Raw genomic sequence first — 20,045 nt, 5'->3', positions numbered from 1 at the left:
TAATAAAAAAAAAGCATAAAAATTTATTTTTATTATATTTTTTCTAATTTTTATTTTTTATGGTCTGGTCGTAAAAAAATATTACAACTAATTTGGAGTGAAAAACTAGCATATGTTGTAATATGTATTTGTTTTGGCATGTATCAATTTTAGTATTGTATACTATAAATTTTTTTCATTGTGTCACAGCCATCTATTAGGAGCAGGGTGTGAATTCCTTCCTTAAATGAAAGAGAATAGTGGGGCCAAATGCACTATCTTGGCAACCACGCAATTCCCTTTTTGCCATATTTTATCTACAATACCCCCCAAGATTAAAGAATAACCCTACTTTTATCCTAAAGCTTCAAGCTGCGTGGAAATATGAACTCATTCTCTTTGCTTTCAGTTCAGTGAAAATGAATGAAAACCCTTATTCTTTTCCTTTGATTCTTTCTATTTTTTGAAAAGGTAAAAGACAAGCGAAGAAAGAATAAGTTTGTACAAAGAGAAGATGAACGGAAAGAAGTGGTTTGTTTTTAGGGAATGAAGTGTAAGTTCGAAGAAAGATCTGTAACAATAATGTTAGTGAGAGTGTGAGAAGAGAAAGGAAAAATGGTTAATTGATGATTAGTATATAAGTTTTCAGAATTACACGAATAAAACCCTGAAATTTGAAATTGCTTAAATCAACTCTGCAGTTTCAAATTTGTTGCAAATCAGTCTAAATAATTAATTGTATTAATTTTACCGTTAGATGACGTCAAAATGTGGATGTCATAATTATTTTTCGGCCCAAAAAAAAATGAAAAAAAAATTTCTTAGTTTTTCATTTTGTATTTGGCAACCATGCTCTTCCCTTTTGACCATGTTTTATCTACAATAACCCCTAAGTAAAGAATAACCTTACTTTTATCCTAACGCTTCAAACTGCTTGGAAATCTAAACTCATTCTCTCTGCTTTCAGTTCAGCGAAAATGAATGAAAACCCTTATTCTTTTCCTTTGATTCTTTTTATTTTTTGAAAAGGCAAAAGGCAAGCAGAGAAAGAATAAGTTCGTACAAAGAGAAAATGAAAGGAAAGAACTAGTTTGGTTTCAAGGAATGGAGTGTAAGTTTGAAGAAATATCTGTAATAGTAACGTTAGTGAGAATGTGAGAAAGAAAAAAGAAAAATGCTTAATTGTTTATTAGTACTTAAAGTTTCAGAATTATGTGAATCAAACTTTGAAATTTGGAATTGCTTAAACTAACTATCTAGATTCAAATTTGTTATAAATCAGTCTAATTAATTAACTGTATTAATTTTACCGTTAGATGATGTCAGTATACTAATGTCATAATTTATTTTTTAGTTAAAAAATTTTTAAAATGTTGAAAAAAATAATTTTTTTTATTTTTTTTATTTTATATCTGTGGTAATCTATTTGAAAATTTTTATCCATTCCTATTTTATTTCAACTAAATTTCAAAGAAATTAAATGTTTTGTACCTAAAATTAGCCAAAAAAAATAAAAATAAAATTGGAAATTTCCTCTAATAAAATTTTTTTTATTAGACCAAAAATTAATAATATTTTTTTACACCTAAACCATAAAAAAATTAGAACAAAATTACAAAAATAAAAATTAGAAGAAAATACAATAAAACTAAAATTGGAATTTTTTTTCTAGTAAAAATATTTTTAGTACACCAAAAATTAAATAAAATAATACTAGACCAAAAAGATAGAATTCATGGGGGGATTTGGAAGCATAATATGGATTTCTTCAAATATATTGAATCAGAAAAATGATATAAAACCTTGATTGAATAAATTGTTGTTTTCATAGCAATTCTAAAAGTCAACTTCTAACTTCAAGTCCAGCGTTCAATTTGAATTCTGAAGTCGAGCTTATTATATCTTAATAAGCATTTGACATTAGATGTTTTAACAAAATATAAACTACCAACCCACTTCAGATATGATGTTGTAAGCCCAGCAAACAGCAATAAAGACATATCTATTGCATGAAGGGGAAAAACACAATTCACATTTTTCCATCGTCTGTGATTTACTTGCATTTTTCTTGTCCATTATCTCCATTCTCATCCAATCTACGTCATGGGCGACATTTGGAAAAATATTAATCTATTATTTCGCAATGCCGAGGATGCCGAAGTTGACTTTTTATTATTATAAAATCGAGCTTTGACTTATGTATGGTTGTGAAGTATTCATTGATACGAGTTTGTAGATTAGCAACACACCCGATTTGGACATGTGTTTAGAAAGTTACGGACCTGTGAAGTTTTTCCGAGACAGCTGTTAGTATTTATCGGTATGTGTGTGCGTGAACAGTGATACCACGTGTAACATTATAAAGGGTGCCATGTGTCACGACAAGAAAATGCCACATTTCACCCAATTAAATATTATATTATTTTATTATTTTATATTATATTATTATTTTAATATTATTTTATTTATTTATTTATTTATTTTCTTTTTCTTTTCTTCTCCCCCACGTGGGAAAAACACCCACAGGCCCCTCTTCTCCTTCCTTCTTCTTCCTTTTCTTCTTCTTCTTTCTGGAACTCTCTCGAGCTCTCCTTCTCTTCCTCCCTGCCGGTCATCCTCCTCCTTATGTTGCCATCAATTCCGGCCGGACTGAGCATCAATGCCATGGCCAGCTGACGACCCATCACGCCAGAAATTCCATGGTGCTCGCCGTTCACCGACATGGTGGGAGATGAGACGGAAAACACCATAAAAGCCGGCGGCTGGCTTCCTTTCAATGCATCGGATTTTGGCCGTTTCCGGTCAACTTCTGGTCCTCTCTCACTAATCTGAACCTTCTAAAGATGATGGTGATCCCTGTGTATCTCAGTTCGAGCTCGTTTGTGGTGCACCAAGAGGACACACTTGACAGCATTTTTTGACAGAAATTCCGACCACCGCCGACGAGTTAAGCTAAGTTAATTTAAATATTGGTAAATTATGTCTCTCAAGCTTCTATTTGATCTATAATATCTCAATTGTTTGTGGGTATTTAGAATTTTGTTATTTCTGGAGTAATATCATAATTGTGGTGAAATTTGAATAAATTATAAATATATGTATACGTATACGTATATATGTGTGCGTGTGCATACCAATATGAGGTTTTGACATGTTTTAGAATTCACAATGCTAAGGTGGTTTAAATTTTGGAGGATTTTGAGTTTATAAATGAGCAAGGTTCCTATATGTATATATATATTATATATATATGCTACTGGTTTATAATGCTCAAGAGAGATTTTCTTTGTCCTCTGTTTTATCGTGTTTAGTTGTTGCTTGTCTTATGGAAGTGATAGTTGGTAGCTCTTTAGAAGGGTAATGTTAAGTTCCTTTGTATTTATGGGGATACTTGTTGTTAGTGGTGCCAAATTAGTAAAAGCTTAAGTTGGGGTATATATAGTAAGATGACCATATGGAGGAGTTGTTGTACTCTATATGTGTATATATATATATATATATATCTGTACACTCAATTAAAGGTTCACGAACAGAAATGGTGTATGGGTGCCAGGAAGCTTTAGTTGGCATTTGAGTTGGGTGAGTAATTGGAACATTTGAAATGCTTGTATACTGTGTACTATAGTTATGTGATCATAATGCCCAACTTTAACTTCTTAAGTTTATATATATGCATGCACACATACATGAGACATATATATATATATATATATATGTGTGTGTGTGTGTGTGTGTGTGTGTGTGAATATATATATACATATATATATATATATATACACTTAGTACATAAAGATGTTCACACATGTTATATTTTATATATCATTCAAAATTTTGAAGAATATTATATATGTTTTAAATTTTAAGAGGAATTGTTATTTGATTTAAATGTTTTATTTTTATGTGATTTAAATTATGTAAGAATTTTTATACTGTTTTGGTAAAATTGATTTCATGGATTTGAAGAAAAATATTTATTTAAAATTTAGTATTTCCAAAAAATATATTTATGCATAAATTAATTAATTTATTTATTATTCATAAACTTTATTTTATCTTATTTTATCAAAATTCATTATTTTAATAGTATTATAAAAATTTAAAGTTTTTAGATGCATCATACATGTACCCGTATTCTGTAGTTGTGGATGTGATTAGCGTGCAGGTAGATGTGGATGTGATTAGCGTGCAGGTTGATTTATAAGGTTGTCCTGTGGTTGTCATCGGACCGAGGGTAGTGTCAGGACCCCTCCAAAATTCCTCACTAGAACCCTAGATAAGCCCTGATCCCAGGGAAACCCTACCGGACCCTCCAATGGAAAATCCGGCAGAACCTCCCCTAAGGGTTGGACTTACCACAAATTATCTGCACTGAAAATACACTTCTATATTCATCCCCTTATTCCTCCCACAATACTACAAATTGATTCCACAATTTTACAGCACTTCACAGGAATAACAGTAATCCAGTGCATAAATAAAACATAAGTGTCCAGAATAATATACAGAACTTCGTGAAATGCTATTTAATAGAAAATACAACAAAGATGAAAGAAATATTACAGCTGAAATAACAAGTACAAAGGTACTTCTCGAACTACGATAGCGGCGGAGATTTTGTTCGCTCCGGAATAACGTCTACCACCCCTTGCACCTAAGGGAACGGAATTTAAAAACGTAAGATGCTAATCATCTCAGTGAGCGACCCTAGCTACTGAACACTTTTAATAATAATAATAATATAACAAATAAGGGAATTTAATTAATACCGGCAATTAAATAGGTAAATAAATAATAACAGTTGAAAATAATAGTTTCTCTCAAAACTCTCACTATTCACTTTGTTGGAAATGTTCCCTTTTTAAAACATTTTCACAAAACCCGATATTCGCATTTCCCGAAAACCAAGGGATCAAACAACTTAATAAACAACAAATAAATAAATACTCCAAATATAATTAAAATGTAAATAAATATAATAAATAATTTTTTGAACATTTTTGGGGTTTGAAATTTTATCTGAAAACTTATACTTGACGCACCACATCATATACCAGTGATGCCCTCCGATATCCAGCGTCCCGAGCACCGACTGGCAGGGGGTTAAAGAGAGAAACTTGCAAACGGCACTTCGGCGTCCCGACAGTACCGCTGCTGAAACCGTCATCCTGGCCAAGGAGGGGGGCGGCTGTGGCCAATATCAAACTTGCCTGCCCACGGTCCAATGGCAACTCACAGGAAACATAATACTGGCGCGCTAACCACATATATACCGGAACACCAATACTGTATGAGTGCATCTAAAATAATGACTAAATTAATCATAACCGTACCGTTTTTCCAAAATTACCGTAGGAAATATACCAATTTTCACATTTACCATCCCACATATTTTCCTTTAACAAACCCGGTACGAAAACATCGATAACAATAAAACAATAATTTTTCTCATAACACGAGGTTCAACAATAATATACCATGGGCATAATTATAAAATTTAAACCACCAATTAAGCAAATAATTTCTTTAAAATATTCAAACCAATTATGCCCAAAAATAATATAAAAATCCAAACACAATTAATTAATGAAAATACTTTCTCATGTATAATAAATACAATTAAATCACAATAAAATAATAATCGGGAAAATGTAAAAGGCAAGCAGAGAAAGAATAAGTTTGTACAAAGAGAAAATGAAAGGAAAGAAGTGGTTTGGTTTCAAAGAATTAAGTGTAAGTTCAGAGAAAGATCTGTAAGAATAACATTAGTGAGAATGTGAGAAAAAAAAATGGTTAATTGCTAATTAGTACTTGAAGTTTTAAAATTATATGAATCGAACTTTGAACTTTGGAATTGCTTACATTGAATATTGTAGTTTCATTTATTTTACTACTAGATGAGTCGGTATAATTTAATTTTCAGCAAAAAAACTTTAAAAAATTGAAAAAAATAAATTTCTTATTTTTTCATTGCGTTATAGCCACCTATTAAGAGCAGATGTGAATTCCTTTCTTAAAGAAAAGAGAAGAATGGAGCCAAATGCACCAACCTTAGCAACCACACGCTTCCTTTTTCACCATGTTTTATCTGCAACACCCCCCATGATTAAAGAATAACCATACTTTTATCCCAAATCTTCAAACTATTTAGAAATCTAAGCTCATTCTCTTTGCTTTTAGTTTAGTGAAACTGAATGAAAACCCTTATTCTTCTCCTTTGATTCTTTCTATTCCTTGAAAAGGTAAAAGGCAGGTAGAGAAAGAATAAGTTCATACAAAGAGAAAATGAAAGGAAAGTGGTTTGGTTTCAAGGAATGGAGTGTAAGTTTAGAGAAAGATCTATAACAATAATGTTAGTGAGAATGTCAGGACCCGTCCAGAATTCCTTCCCCGGAACCCTAGACAGCCCTGATCCCAGGGAAACCCTACCGAACTCTCCAACGGAAAATCCGGCAGAGCCTCCCCTAAGGGATTTACTTACCACAAACTACCTGCACTGAAAACACACTTCTAAAAATATCCCCTTATTCCTCCCACAATACTACAAATTGATTCCACAAATTTTTGCAGCACTTCAAAATAAATACAGTAATCCAGTGCATAATAAATACAACAAGAATGAAAGAAATATTACAACTGCAATAAAAGAAAAACAGGGTACAGCACGACCTAAAACAGCGAGGAAGATCAAGTCCGCTCCGAGTGAACGCCGACAACCTTGTACCTAGAGGAACGGAATTTAAGAGTGTGAGATGCTAATCATCTCAGTGAGCGACCCTACTACTATACCATATATTATCACAATAATAAGTATAAATAATAATTATTTGGAAATAATATTTTCTCTCAAAACCCTTACAATTCTCTCAGTTGGAAAGGTTCCCCTTTTAAAACAATTTCACAAAAACCCTTTATCCATATGCCCCGAAAACCAAGACATCAATTAAATACCAGAAGCGGTAACAATTATATTTTTAATTCCAATTCAGTTTCCAAACATTTTATTTTTAAAACACAGTTCTGAAAATCATTTGATGCACCCACTATATACCAGTGGCGCCAACAGTACCCAGCGTCCCAAGGTACCGCCAGACAAGAGGTTATAGAGAGAAACCGGCATACGGTCGCGTGGCGTCCCACAGCGCCGCTGCTAACCTGGTGTCCCGGCCAAAGGGGGGTGGCCGCCCTCTCCGATGGCATCCACAGGACACCCTCATAATATCAACCGCGCGCTACTCACACCCACCTGCGCGCTAATCACATCACCTGCGCGCTAATCACACCCACCTGCGCGTTAATCACAACCGTGTGCACACTAACCATATCACATATACCATATCACATAATCAGAACACCAGTACGTGCACGGTGCATCTAAAAATTATAAAATCCATAAATTTAAATCATAAAACAATTTTCACATTTTTCATAAGCATAGCGGGCATAATCCATCCGCTTGAACCGGGAAATTCTCCACAATTTCCTTATAATCTATACCATAAATTCCATGATTTTCAAATCCACCAACTCCCAAATCCATCAATTCAAATATCCACATTTTTTTTTCCAAGCATAAATAATTTCTCGAAATATCATAATCAAATCCCATAATATTTTATGGGCATATTTCATAAAAATTGAAATCACCAACATAACCAAATATTTTCCTTGAAATATTTGAAAATCAAATCGTGCCCAATTTACCATTAAAACCACACCAATTTCAAAATCCTCAAAACCATAAAATAATTCCACACGGCATAAATTTGTAGAATTCGCATTTTCTTAAATCCAATAAATTCATAAATAATTCTACAATAAATCCAATAAATATTTGGCACATAGAAATTAAATTCCAAATATTTAATTCACACATAATATATTCATCAATTAAATTCCCCAAAATTAATTTGAAGGTGGGTCACTCACATGGAGCACGCAATTAACCCATGATCCACTACGGGATCAATTCTACGACTCACCGGTGCTCCTAGAACAAAATTCACAGACAGTCAAATAAATTAATATTTTATTCGGGTAAATAATACCCGGTACCCGGGGGGTCAAAACACAAACGATAACTAAAATTTACGAATCATATACCGAATCGAAGCTCGAGTGATGCTAATCACAGATCCGGTCTTAATTTTCGATGATCGTACCCGACGGGGTTTGAATTTTATCGGGAAGCTTTTCGGGTTTCGGCTCCGCAATTCTCCCAAACCGTCGCGAATTGGTGGAAACGGAAGTCGGATTTGGGTTCAGGAGGTCGAACACTGCAGACTGGAGCTGGCCTGAAATTTTCGGGTACTCGCCGGAACAGTAATTTCCGACGGTGGCCGTTTGTTGTGAAATTTTGCAGATTTGTAGATCGTGAGGAGAGCAATCCAACGGGACCGACGGTGAGCAAAACGGAGGTCGGACGGCGGAGAAATCACCGTTTGAAGATTTTCGACCCCTCGCCGGAAAACGCTCCGATCCCGGCGCGTCGGTGGTCCGATGGCCGTGATTTTTGGTGGGTAGGCCGGACTTGAGGAGAGGATGCTGGGTGTATGGCGCGTGTACTGTATATCGGCCGGAATAGTGCCGATTCGCGGTGGCCGGCGGTGGAGGGGGAAAAATCGCCGCCAAACTTCGGACGTCCGATCCGGGCGCGTCCGGCGGCCGTTCGCCGTGAAATTTGGAGGTTTTGCCGGAAATGAGGTGGGCAAGCTTTCTGTCCGGCACGTGTACAGTAACTCGGCCGGAACAGTGGCAAAATCCGGTGGCCGGCGGTGGCTCTCTCTCTCTCTTCTCTCTCTTTCTCTCTCTTCTCTCTCTTTCTCTCTCTTCCCCGAGAGTTTTTCAAAATTAAAACCCTGCGTGACACTGTTCATGCCACGTGGACCAATCAGAAACTGACACGTGGCATTTCACTGTTCACCGACCCAAAAAAAATATTAAAATAAAACGCTATCCGGTAAACTTCAAACGTCCATAACTTTTTAACCGGATGTCCGTTTTGAGCGTGCCGCTAGTCTGTGAACTCGTATCGACGAGCACTTCACAACCATGCATGAGTCAAAGCTCAATTCCCCATAAACAAAAAGTCAACTCCGGCATCCCTTGGACAGTTTGGACCGCAACTTGTTTCGTCCATAACTTTCAAACCGTAGCTCCGTTTTCGACGTGCTACCAGTCTACGAACTCGTGGCATCGTGCACTTCGCCACGGTGCCCTAGTCATCTCGAAATTCCCACCGAGTCTAAAAGTCAACTTTTGACCCCTTCGGTCAACGGTCAACCTCGGTCAACGTGCACGGATTCCGGTGCGATTTGGGACGGGGTGTTACAGAGAACGTGAGAAAGAAAAAAGAAAAATGCTTAATTGCTGATTAGTACTTGAAATTTTAGAATTATACAAATCGAGTCCTGAAATTTGAAATTGATTAAATAAAATCCTACAATTTCAAATTTGTTGCAAATCAGTCTAATTAACTAACAATGTTAATTTTATCCTTAGATGAAGTCAGTATATTGATGCTATAATTTATTTTTCAGCAAAAAATTTTTTAAAAAAAAAATCTTACTTTTTTAATTTTATATTAATGTTTCATTGCATCACAACCACCTATTAAGAACAGGGTGTGAATTCCTTTGTTAAAGAAAAGAGAAGGGTGGGGCCAAATGCACTAACCTTGGCAACCATGCACTTTCCTTTTATCTGCAACACCCCCCAAGATTAAAGATTAACCCTACTCTTATCCTAAAGCTTCAAACTACTTGGAAACCTGCACTCAATTCTCTCTGCTTTCGTTCAGTGAAAATGAATGAAAACCATTATTCCTTTCCTTTGATTCATTCTATTTCTCAAAAGGTAAAAGGCAAGTAGAAAAAGAATAAGTTCATATAAAGAGAAAATGAAAAGAAAGAAGTGGTTTGATTTCAGGGAATGGAGTGTAAGTTCAGATAAAGATATGTAATAATAACGTTACTGAGAACGTGAGAAAAAAAGAAAAAGAAAAATGCTTAATTGCTAACTAGTTCTTGAAGTTTCAAAATTATGTGGATTGAACTTTGAAATTCGAAATTGTTTAAATTGAATCCTGTAGTTTCAAATTTGTTGTAGATCAATCTAATTAATTAACGATGTTAATTTTATTGTTAGATGATGCTAGCATGCTGGCGTCATAATTTATTTTTTAGCAAAAAAAATTGAAAAAATAATAAATTTCTTATTTTTTAATTTTATATTATTTTTTCATTGCGTATAGCCACCTATTAAGAACAGGGTGTGAATTTCTTTCTTAAAGAAAAGAGAAAGGCGGGGCCAAATGCACTAAGCTTGGCAACCATGCACTTCTCTTTTTGCTATGTTTTATCTGCAACACCTCCTAAGATTAAAGAATAACCATACTTTTATCCTAAAGCTTTAAACTATTTGGAAATTTGAACTCATTCTCTATGCTTTTAGTTTAGTGAAAATGAATGAAAGCCATTATTCTTTTCCTTTGATTCTTTCTATTTCTTAAAAAGGTAAAAGGCAAGCAGAGAAATGATGAGGTCATACAAAGAGGAAATGAAAAGAAGGAAGTGGTTTGCTTTGAAGGAATGGAGTGTAAGTTCAGGGCAAGATCTGTAACAATCAAGTTAGTGAGAACATGAGAAGGAGAAAAGAAAAATGGTTAGTTGCTACTTAGTACTTGAAGTTTCAGAATTATGCAAATAGAACCTTGAAATTTTGAATTGCTTAAATTGAACGTATAGTTTCAAATTTATCACAAATTAGTTTAATTAATTAACGGTATTAGTTTTACCATTAGATGATGTCAGTAGCTGACATCATAATTTATTTTTCTGTAAAAAAAAAATTAAAAAATTTTTGAAAAAAATAAAATTTCTTATATTTTCATTTTATATTTGTGGTTATTTATTTGAAAAATTCTATCCATTTCTATTTTCTTTAAATTAAAATTCCAATGAAATTAAATGCTCATGACCTAAAATTACACAAAAAAAAAAATTAAAATTGGACTTTTTGGTCTAATAATTTTTTTTATTAGACTATAAATTAAAAGAAAATAATATTATTAGACCAAAAATTAATAATATTTTTTTACTCCTAAACCATAAAAAATTAGACCAAAATTACAAAAATACAAATAATCCTAAAATTGTAAGTTTGCTCTATTAAAAATATTTTCACTAGACTAAAAATTAAATTAAATAATTTTAGACCAAAACGTTATAATAATTTTTTACGACCAAACTATAAAAAATAAAAATGAGACAAAAAATAAAAATAAAAATAATTTTTGATGTTTTTTTTTTATTTTTGTATAATATAAAAAATAAAAATCAATTTATTACTATTGATTATATTTATTTATTTTATTTTTATTTAGTTTAATAATTTATTTTTATTATTTTTAGATTCTTATCTTTTTAAGCAAAAATGGCTCATTTTACTTTTAATTTTTCTGCTATTGTTTGTTCCTTATAGAACTGCAAGTGAGTGTAAGTAGATCTAACGTCCTTTTATCCTTAAACTAAAATAAAAAATCATAAAAATTAATTTTTTTTTTAATTTTTTGTCTATTTTTTTATTTTTTATTTTAGAATAATTTTTTTTATGGTTTGCGCATAAAACAATATTATTAATTTTGGTGTACTAAAATTATTTTATTTAATTGTGGTCTAATAAAAATATTTTTATTAGACCAAAATTTTAATTTTATTTAAAACTTTTATTTTTGATCTAATTTTAGTTTCAAAAATATTTAATTTATTTGGAGTTTTAGTTTAAATAAAATAGGATTGGATACATTTTTTTTAGTAAAAAAACATAAACATAAAATGAAAAAATAAGAAAATTTATTTTTTTCATTTTTTTTTTTTTGGTTGAAAACGAAAGTTTAACATTAGCATAACATCAAGCTGATGACTGACAAAATTAAGACTGTTATTCAATTGAACTAATTTGCAATAAATTTGAAACTTCAGAGTTCAACTCAAAGAATTTCAAATTTTAAAATTCCATTTGCATAATTCTAAAACTTTAGGTACTAGTCAATAATTAATCCAAAGAAAAGGGGTAAACGGACATTCACCACTCAACACTCAAAGTTCCAATTCTCCTTTATATATGCATAGTTAGATGCGAGATAAGATAAAGATAAGATATAGAGAAAGAGAGTGGAGATTGGATAAAAAATATCTAGCAAGATAGCTTACGATGGATGGTGAATTGTATTATGCTGCAATTGATGGATTAAGCGACCACAATCTGTTTGGTGATGTGGACAACATCAGATCCCGCGGCCAAAACAACACTATTCTTCATATAGCCGCTAAATCTGGGAAGCTAAGGCGACTTGAAGAAGATGATTATCTTCTGCGTTTTCTTTATGAGCAAAACAATGAAGGAAACACTCCACTTCACATTGCAGCAAAACTAGGGCATCTGGACACTGTAAGAATTCTAGTGGAAATGGCAAAAAAGACAGATGTTGAGCAAAGCAAGAGTCTATTGACATTGAAGAATAATAAGAAAGATATAGCGCTCCATGAAGCTATTCGCTATAATCACTTGGAGGTTGTCAAGTTACTAATTAAAGAAGACCCTGATTTGGCATCCATAGTAAATGGCGAAGGAGACTCTCCTCTTTTCATGGCGGTGGATAGACGCTTTGACCTAGTGGCCCTGCATATCCAAAACAATGCTCCAAAGTGCTCTCGCCAAGGAAGGAATGGCATGAACGTCTCGCACGTATACACCATTCGCTCCAAAAGACGTTAGTATATCATCCCTAACTAATTGATCCCCTACGACATTAATTTCTTCTCTTTCATTCCTTCATACTTTCCCATATTTACTTTTTTTAATTAGAAAATATATTTTAGTTTTATTGTTGAAAAATTTTGATAGTTTTCTGCATTTGCGGTACATATAATTATGTACAAAATGGAAAGTAGTTTATTTACTTTTCTTCTATATATATATATATATATATTTATGCATATGCATAACCTTTTTATGCTTCATAGTTCACATCCATTTGAGTCAGTAGCACTTATTAGAAATTTTAATGGTTACATTTTGCATCTTTAGCTCCTAATTTTTTTTTTTTTTAAATGAAATTTCAAAGTGTTGTTTTCTTGTTAAATGATAAATCACACAAGTTTTTTGCAAATTTTATTAACAATTTTTTCTGCTAATTACAAGAATTAGCCTAATAGATATTATTCGCCATCCTATAATAAATTATTAATAGTTTATATTATTCTTCTTTGTAGTATCCACCATGGATATTTAATCATACATATGAATTGACATCATTTATTTGTAATAAGCTTTTTATAAAGGAAAATTTTCATTTAAATTCCTTAGATTTGCCATAATTATATTTAGATCCTATATTTTAAGAAAATTATTATTAAAACATTAACCTTCTTCTAGTATTCTAAATCTAAATCTATCAAAGTAGACTAATTATTACTTTTTACCAATTAATTTAATAGTTAAAGACCAAAAGAATGCTAAAACTTTATATTTTATAATTAAATAATAGTATTATGAAAATACAATTATGATCTTTAATTGTTAAAATTAATTGGTAAAAACTGATAAATGAATATGAAGATAATTTTTCAAAAGTATAATGTTTAATTATAGTTCGGACAAAGTCGAAAAAGTCTAAATAAAACTGTTTTCTTTTACAAATTTATTTGTAAAATAATATTTACCAAAAATTAAGTTCTTTATAAATTTTACCATTCTCATTTTTACCAAATTGTTTCGAAATTTATTTCCGTTCACATTTTTAAATTCTAAGGTGAAAAGTCAAAATTTACAATTTCATTTAAAAAGCAAATTTTGCTGAAAAGGATCATATGTGAATGCCATCAATTTCTGAGTTTATTGGTAAAAGTAAAACCACTGAACTATTGAACTATGTATTTATAAGTTGCATCCAGTGATAAAACCAAGAATGAACTTACCATCCGAATAAAATTTTCATTCCTTCTTATTTTGGAATATATGGTAATCTCTTAGAGTGAAATTAATAGCAACAATAATAATAATAATCATAATAATAATAATAATAATAATAATAATAATAATAATAATGTTTGGATATCATTTAGGCTAAAGATTCTGTCCTTTTCCAATCCCTTGTAGGCCATGTGTCTTTAACTTTGGAAGAGAGGTTTTCAGTATCGCCGAGTGTTTGGATTATGCTGCGAAGTGATGGGATTATCGATTATTTACTGTCAAGCAAAATCATACGTAGATTTTTCTCCTCACGTGACATCGAAAAGAGAGGTAAAAGCATTCTTTTCCTTCAAGACATAAATTCTCGTTACATTTAATGTTCTCTTCCATTGCTAAAACATTTAATTGGATCCCTCCATTTTTGTATATCTATATATATATATTGATATTAAGGATAGGAGATTAATATGTCCACTTGGCTTTCCTGCAAAAACCTTTATTTTATATAAATCGACAATATCAGGTTAGTAGGAAAATATATATATATATATAGTAATATTCTATGCAGATATTTGCATGGTAAAACTTGTATATATATATACATATATTAGTTAATCTTTTGTATATATATATATACATATATTAGTTAATCTTTTATTAGAATATTTTGATTAATTTTTTATCAGCATCTCATTTATAAACCATTTAATCTTTTTAAAAGTTGAAATTTAAAAATATATTTAGAATTTATATGAATCTTAACAAAGTTTACTTTTTCTTCTAGAGTTTCAATGTTTTACTTAATTTATATAAAATTCAAATCCATTTTTAAATCTCAGCCAATGAAGATTCAAAAACTAATAAATAAGGTTCAAATACATAAAGTTCTGATGAAAAATCCATAAAAACATCATGATAAGAGATGAAAAATCCATAAAAACATCATGATAAGAGACTGGCTGATATGTACACATATTGGCAGGTTTGCCTTAATTAACTTTATTATTTGAGTAAAATAAATATATTAACGACTTTCCTTATTTGGCCTCACATCAAATATTTATCAGGTTCATATGTAAGGTTAATAAAGTCAAAAAGCTTTTAAAATTTTGAGTTGGTGCATATATGAATTTACTCATTGTAATTGTAAGCTTAGCATGTGGTAAAAACTATTATGAACACATCTCCATGTCTTATGTTCAGCCAGTTCTAAGTGGAATCCTCCTCATTAAAATTTTCAATTTTTCTCCTTTTTGTTGTTAACATAGGTTGATGTATATAATATTAAATCTACTCCCTAACCGCTTAAAATTTTTGAAAAAAAAAAGGGGGAAATATTTGAACTTAATTTGTAATAATTTGGTTCTTTTATTTTCCCATATTACTCATGATCATGAATAGTCATTACAAGATCAAAAATCTATCCTCCTAAACACTTGGGCAGAACACCGGCTAAGACAAATATGAAAAACAAAAAAATCATAAATTGGAACAATTAAGAAAGGGGTTTATTTATTTATTTTTTGAGTTCAAAATTTAGAAAAAGTTGCTTCACTAAACTTGTGTAATGTCTTTACCAAAATAATAATAATAATAATAAATAAATAAAAACTTGCATCGTGTCATAATAAACTATAATATTAATATTATTTTTAATTAATATGTTCTATTAGAATATGTTCCAATATAAAGTCACTAACATATTGATATTAATCGTATCATTTGAAATAATGATTAAAAAATAAAAATTAAGTTGACAACTCTCAACACTTATCATATCAATATCTTCTCAACATAATTAGGTGGGAAGTATGTTCACAACATATAAAAATTCATCGTGCCATTATGTTAGAGTTCAGTAATTAGGGCATTTTAATAATGGAGAGATTTGTCAAAACATTGGTCTATATATAAAGATCAAATGCACTTTACTTCCTTAAAATTTTATTATTTACACCAAAAGCCTAATGTTTTAAAATCCTTCAATTGAACCCCTGATTTTTAATTGGCTATATTTCATCTTTCTCCTTAAGGTTTGCACAAATTACAATCTATTACTTTATGATTTTAAAAATTAGAACTAGCACATTTATAGGGGATGTAAATGATATCGAACAGGTGTGAATGAAACAATAAGTAAAGAAACTTAATGACCTTTTAAAATTGGAGAGAGATTTACGATATTTTTTAAATCAGATGTATGAATCAAATTAAAGCTTTGTTTTAAATACAGTAGGAGGTGTGAATGATATTAATTAGAGTAGTGTGAATGAAACAATAAAGAAGGAATATAATAACTTTTGAATATACAGAAGAGACTTATGATATTTTTAGATTTGAGGATATTAAATTGTATTTAAAATAAGCTTTTGGGGTCGACGAAATTAACTCTTTTCAATTTTTTTGCAGTATATATAGGAACTTGTAAGAAAAAGAATGGTAAAAAAATCCCAGTTTGGCTGCCGTTCTAATAAATGAATACTTACTTTAACTATTTCAAAGGCAGCCAAAACCTTTTTTCGTAATTAAGTGCAGAGCCCCAAGCCTTTTTTTTTTCGGTGCCTATCATCTTTGTATCTTTTAGGTTGTGAAAATATAATATTTGCCTGCCATTTTTACCACCTATTTATCTTTTATACAAAATAGTCAACACGTGGGGTGCACATGTATCCCTTGATCATTAAACAATTTTTTAGTTCTCTAGCTATTGCAAACAAAAATAAAATTGGAAGGTTTCAATTGAACATTTAGCCTCCCTTCAATTGAAACAATACAAATTAGATGGGTAGTGAAGTGCATTTGAATATATATGCTATATAAATATTTACTTTCCTTAACTAATTTGCCCTAATCTACAATTTTTCGATTCCTATGTAGATGATGGGTTTCAGGCTCTGGAAAAACAACAAGCTTCAGAACTAGAACAAGCTGATGATTTTGGATGGACTTCTCTTCACTATGCCGCACATATTGGCAATGCGGTACTTGTTGAACAATTTTTGCAGAAAGAGAGTAAGAGCCTTCCTTTCTCAAAGAACAAAGAAGGTATGTCTGCCCTTCACATTGCAGCAAAGAAAGGACATGATGCTGTCATTAGAGTGCTGATGAAAAGCTGTCCAGAAGTTTGTGAGTTGTTGGATAACAATGGTCGGACAGCTCTTCATATTGCGGTGGAAAGTAGAAAGGTAATGGCGGTGAAATTTCTCCTAGATCAGGCCATGGCATTTCAGGATCTTATAGATCTCCAAGATAACAAAGGAAATACAGCTTTGCATGTAGCCGCTACTGTAGGAGATTTCCATATTTTAAGAATTCTTACAAATGACTCAAGAATTGACAAAGGAGCTACAAACAAGGACAAAATGACATTTGTTGACATAATCCTATCAAGCAAGGAACTACAGGATACTGAAATTGTAAGTTTTCTGGCACACATGCAAAATAGAACTATATATGAATGCATGGCCTACATCATCTAATTAATATGCATATATGAGATATAATATGACTCAGATGTACAATAGAGAATATCTGATGGTATACATGATACATCATTAGCCAAGCATTAACTTTTGAAAAAAAATATATATATTTACTAGGTATGAGATTAAGAAATTTAAAAGAATAAACGTAGATGTGGTCAAATAATAAATTTCATATATACATATATACGAAAATTCTATGGTGAGGACGGTCCGCATGAGGACCGCAGTATTAGTGATGGTTTTTCATAGTACTAACGACGGTTTTTTAGAAAATCGTCACCAATACTATGAAAAACCGTCACCAATACTGTGGTCCGCACCATAAACGGACTGTACATATATATATATATATATATACATATTTTTGTTCCGACTATATTTATATATAACAATTCGATTTTTTGTTTTATAATTCTTTAATTTTGAAAAGAAATTCTAATATTCATGTAATTTTAAAGTTTTTTTTTTTTTTTTACCTTTTTTATAGAAGAAATGATATGGTTTACTCGTTATTTATAATGTCAATATATAGATCTATATATATATATACACACACATATGTTTAGCGTTGTAGTAATTTTTGTCTCTGTGCTGATCTTCCTTTCTCAAACCAATTATAGTATTGGTTAATTTTATGCATCCAAAGACATGTGTGTTGGCATTAATAAATATTTTCAAGCTAATTGCTCTAATTGAAAAGTGTAATGGATGTGGTCCAGTTGAAGATCATGGTGGGTTTGGAGATAGAAATTGTTTTACCACCAGTGGATACAAGAAAAACAAATAAAGCAGAGAGTAAGGAAAATAAAAAAGATGAAATACAAATTGAAGAAGACGAAGCCGGCTGTAAACAGCAAATTAATGAAGCAGAGAGTAAGGAAAAGAAAGAAGTTGAAATACAAGTTGAAGAAAACAAAGAAGCCGGCCGGAACCAGCCTGAAAAGATGGTAATGGTATCATCAGACAAGAAGGAGCTGTCTAAAAATGAAGGAGGATTTGAAAATATGATGAACGATTTCACCAACCTCAATATACTGGTAGCAACAATCATAGCCACCGCCACTTTTGCGGCCGCTTTTGCAATGCCCGGTGGTTACAACAACCAAGGGCTACCAGTTCTCCACAGAACTAAAGAATTCAAACGGTTTCTGTTTTATGATCAATTGGCTCTTTCTCTATCTACTGCGTCCTTGTTGCTCCACTTTTTTCTCACGCTATTAGGAAAAATATTCACAGCCACTTTATTCCCAGTTGCTTTGACAGGATATCTTACAGGATTCGCACTTTTTGCCATGGTTTTTGCCTTTGACCAAGGCATAAAGACAGTCATCCCTAGAACAGAGAACCACGAGTACCTCAAGGATGTAGATATAATTACGACTCTCATCATGTTTATTGGCTTCTACGTCTTTGTTTTTTCTTCTTCTCTATTATTGGGCAACTTATACGCAACAGCTAGAAGATTTGCGCCTCCCAAGATCGTCAGAAGTCGTTTTGGACTCTGGAGTTGAAACATTATATTTAAATTCAAATTGCATGTCAATGATGGAACTCCCTATGTAATGTATTAGCCGTGCTGGATATTGTTAAGTACTTCCAATGAACTCCACTATTAGTTTTATGAAATGATGCACTGCTTTCAATTTGATTTTAATTCATTAGCAATGATTTTTTTTTTTTTAAATTGCACTTTTGTACCTGGTTTGCCCCAAAAAAAAAAAAATCGTTACAATATAATGGCAACTCTTATTAAGATCTTGAGAGAGGGGGGGGGGGGGGGGGGAAGTAGAGGGAAAAGAAAAAACAATGAGAAAAAGACCGAGAGAAAGAAAATTAAAATTTATTAATAAATAAAAGCACCAAAAGAGGTTGAAATTCATATTTGAGTAAACGCAAAAGAGAGTGAACGAAAAGTAATATTGAATGGAATGAATATTTCACACTTGTATTGATGCTTTTGAGTCTTGATTGTTTACAATAGTTATATCCTGTAATATATACATGATACATAACCGAAACTTACGGAATATTCAAAACATTACACTTAGCTAACAAGACTTTTGAAAGTGTTGGTTCTTATCACCTTGCACTGTTTTACATACACATGTCTCTTTCAACAACTGTTTCGATTTTGGTTGGTGATGATGCTTTATCAGGCCCCTCCAAACTAGAGAGGGGAACATTGTGAACAAGCGGAAGCTCTATTGAGGATCCCTGATCAGAGATTTAGTAAAAATATATGCTATTTGTCGATTTGATGGAACATAATAGATAATCAATAAAACGATAATCAATATGAATAAGTTCAGTTTTTGCATGAAAAACAGGATTTATGTACATATTTAGACATCTAAATGATCACAAAATAGTTGGACTGGTTTAGATGAAGTAATACGGATATCTTGCAACAAATAAGTAATCCATGTGAGCTCCGATGCTATTGTTGCCATAGCATGTACTTAGCCTCTGTGCTTGATCTTGCAACTGTACGTTGCTTTTCCAAACAACATGAGATCATACAATTAACGCAAGAAAATACATAGATAATTGATGGGACACCCTCCCCAATCAACATTTGAACAGTCTGATAAAGTTTGATGACTTTGTTGA

The 20,045-nt window shown here is 31.7% G+C and overlaps 2 protein-coding genes across 2 annotated transcripts in view; both read left to right on the top strand.

The window, feature by feature from the left end:
- LOC132804939 (uncharacterized) overlaps window positions 1-20,045 on the top strand; it is a 100,383-nt gene that overhangs the window by 64,305 nt on the left and 16,033 nt on the right. The window lies entirely within an intron of this gene.
- LOC107403756 (ankyrin repeat-containing protein NPR4-like) lies at window positions 12,190-19,056 on the top strand. The gene is made up of 3 exons (XM_060820077.1): window positions 12,190-12,748; window positions 16,828-17,366; window positions 18,155-19,056. The coding sequence occupies exons 1-3, from the start codon at window positions 12,190-12,192 to the stop codon at window positions 18,944-18,946; spliced, it is 1,890 nt and encodes a 629-aa protein (XP_060676060.1). The 3' UTR covers window positions 18,947-19,056.

Source organism: Ziziphus jujuba, chromosome 8 (assembly GCF_031755915.1).
Source record: "Ziziphus jujuba cultivar Dongzao chromosome 8, ASM3175591v1".
Taxonomy (NCBI): domain Eukaryota; kingdom Viridiplantae; phylum Streptophyta; class Magnoliopsida; order Rosales; family Rhamnaceae; genus Ziziphus; species Ziziphus jujuba.
Note: the sequence above shows the minus strand (reverse complement) of the source record. Positions and strands in the feature narration are given on the sequence as shown.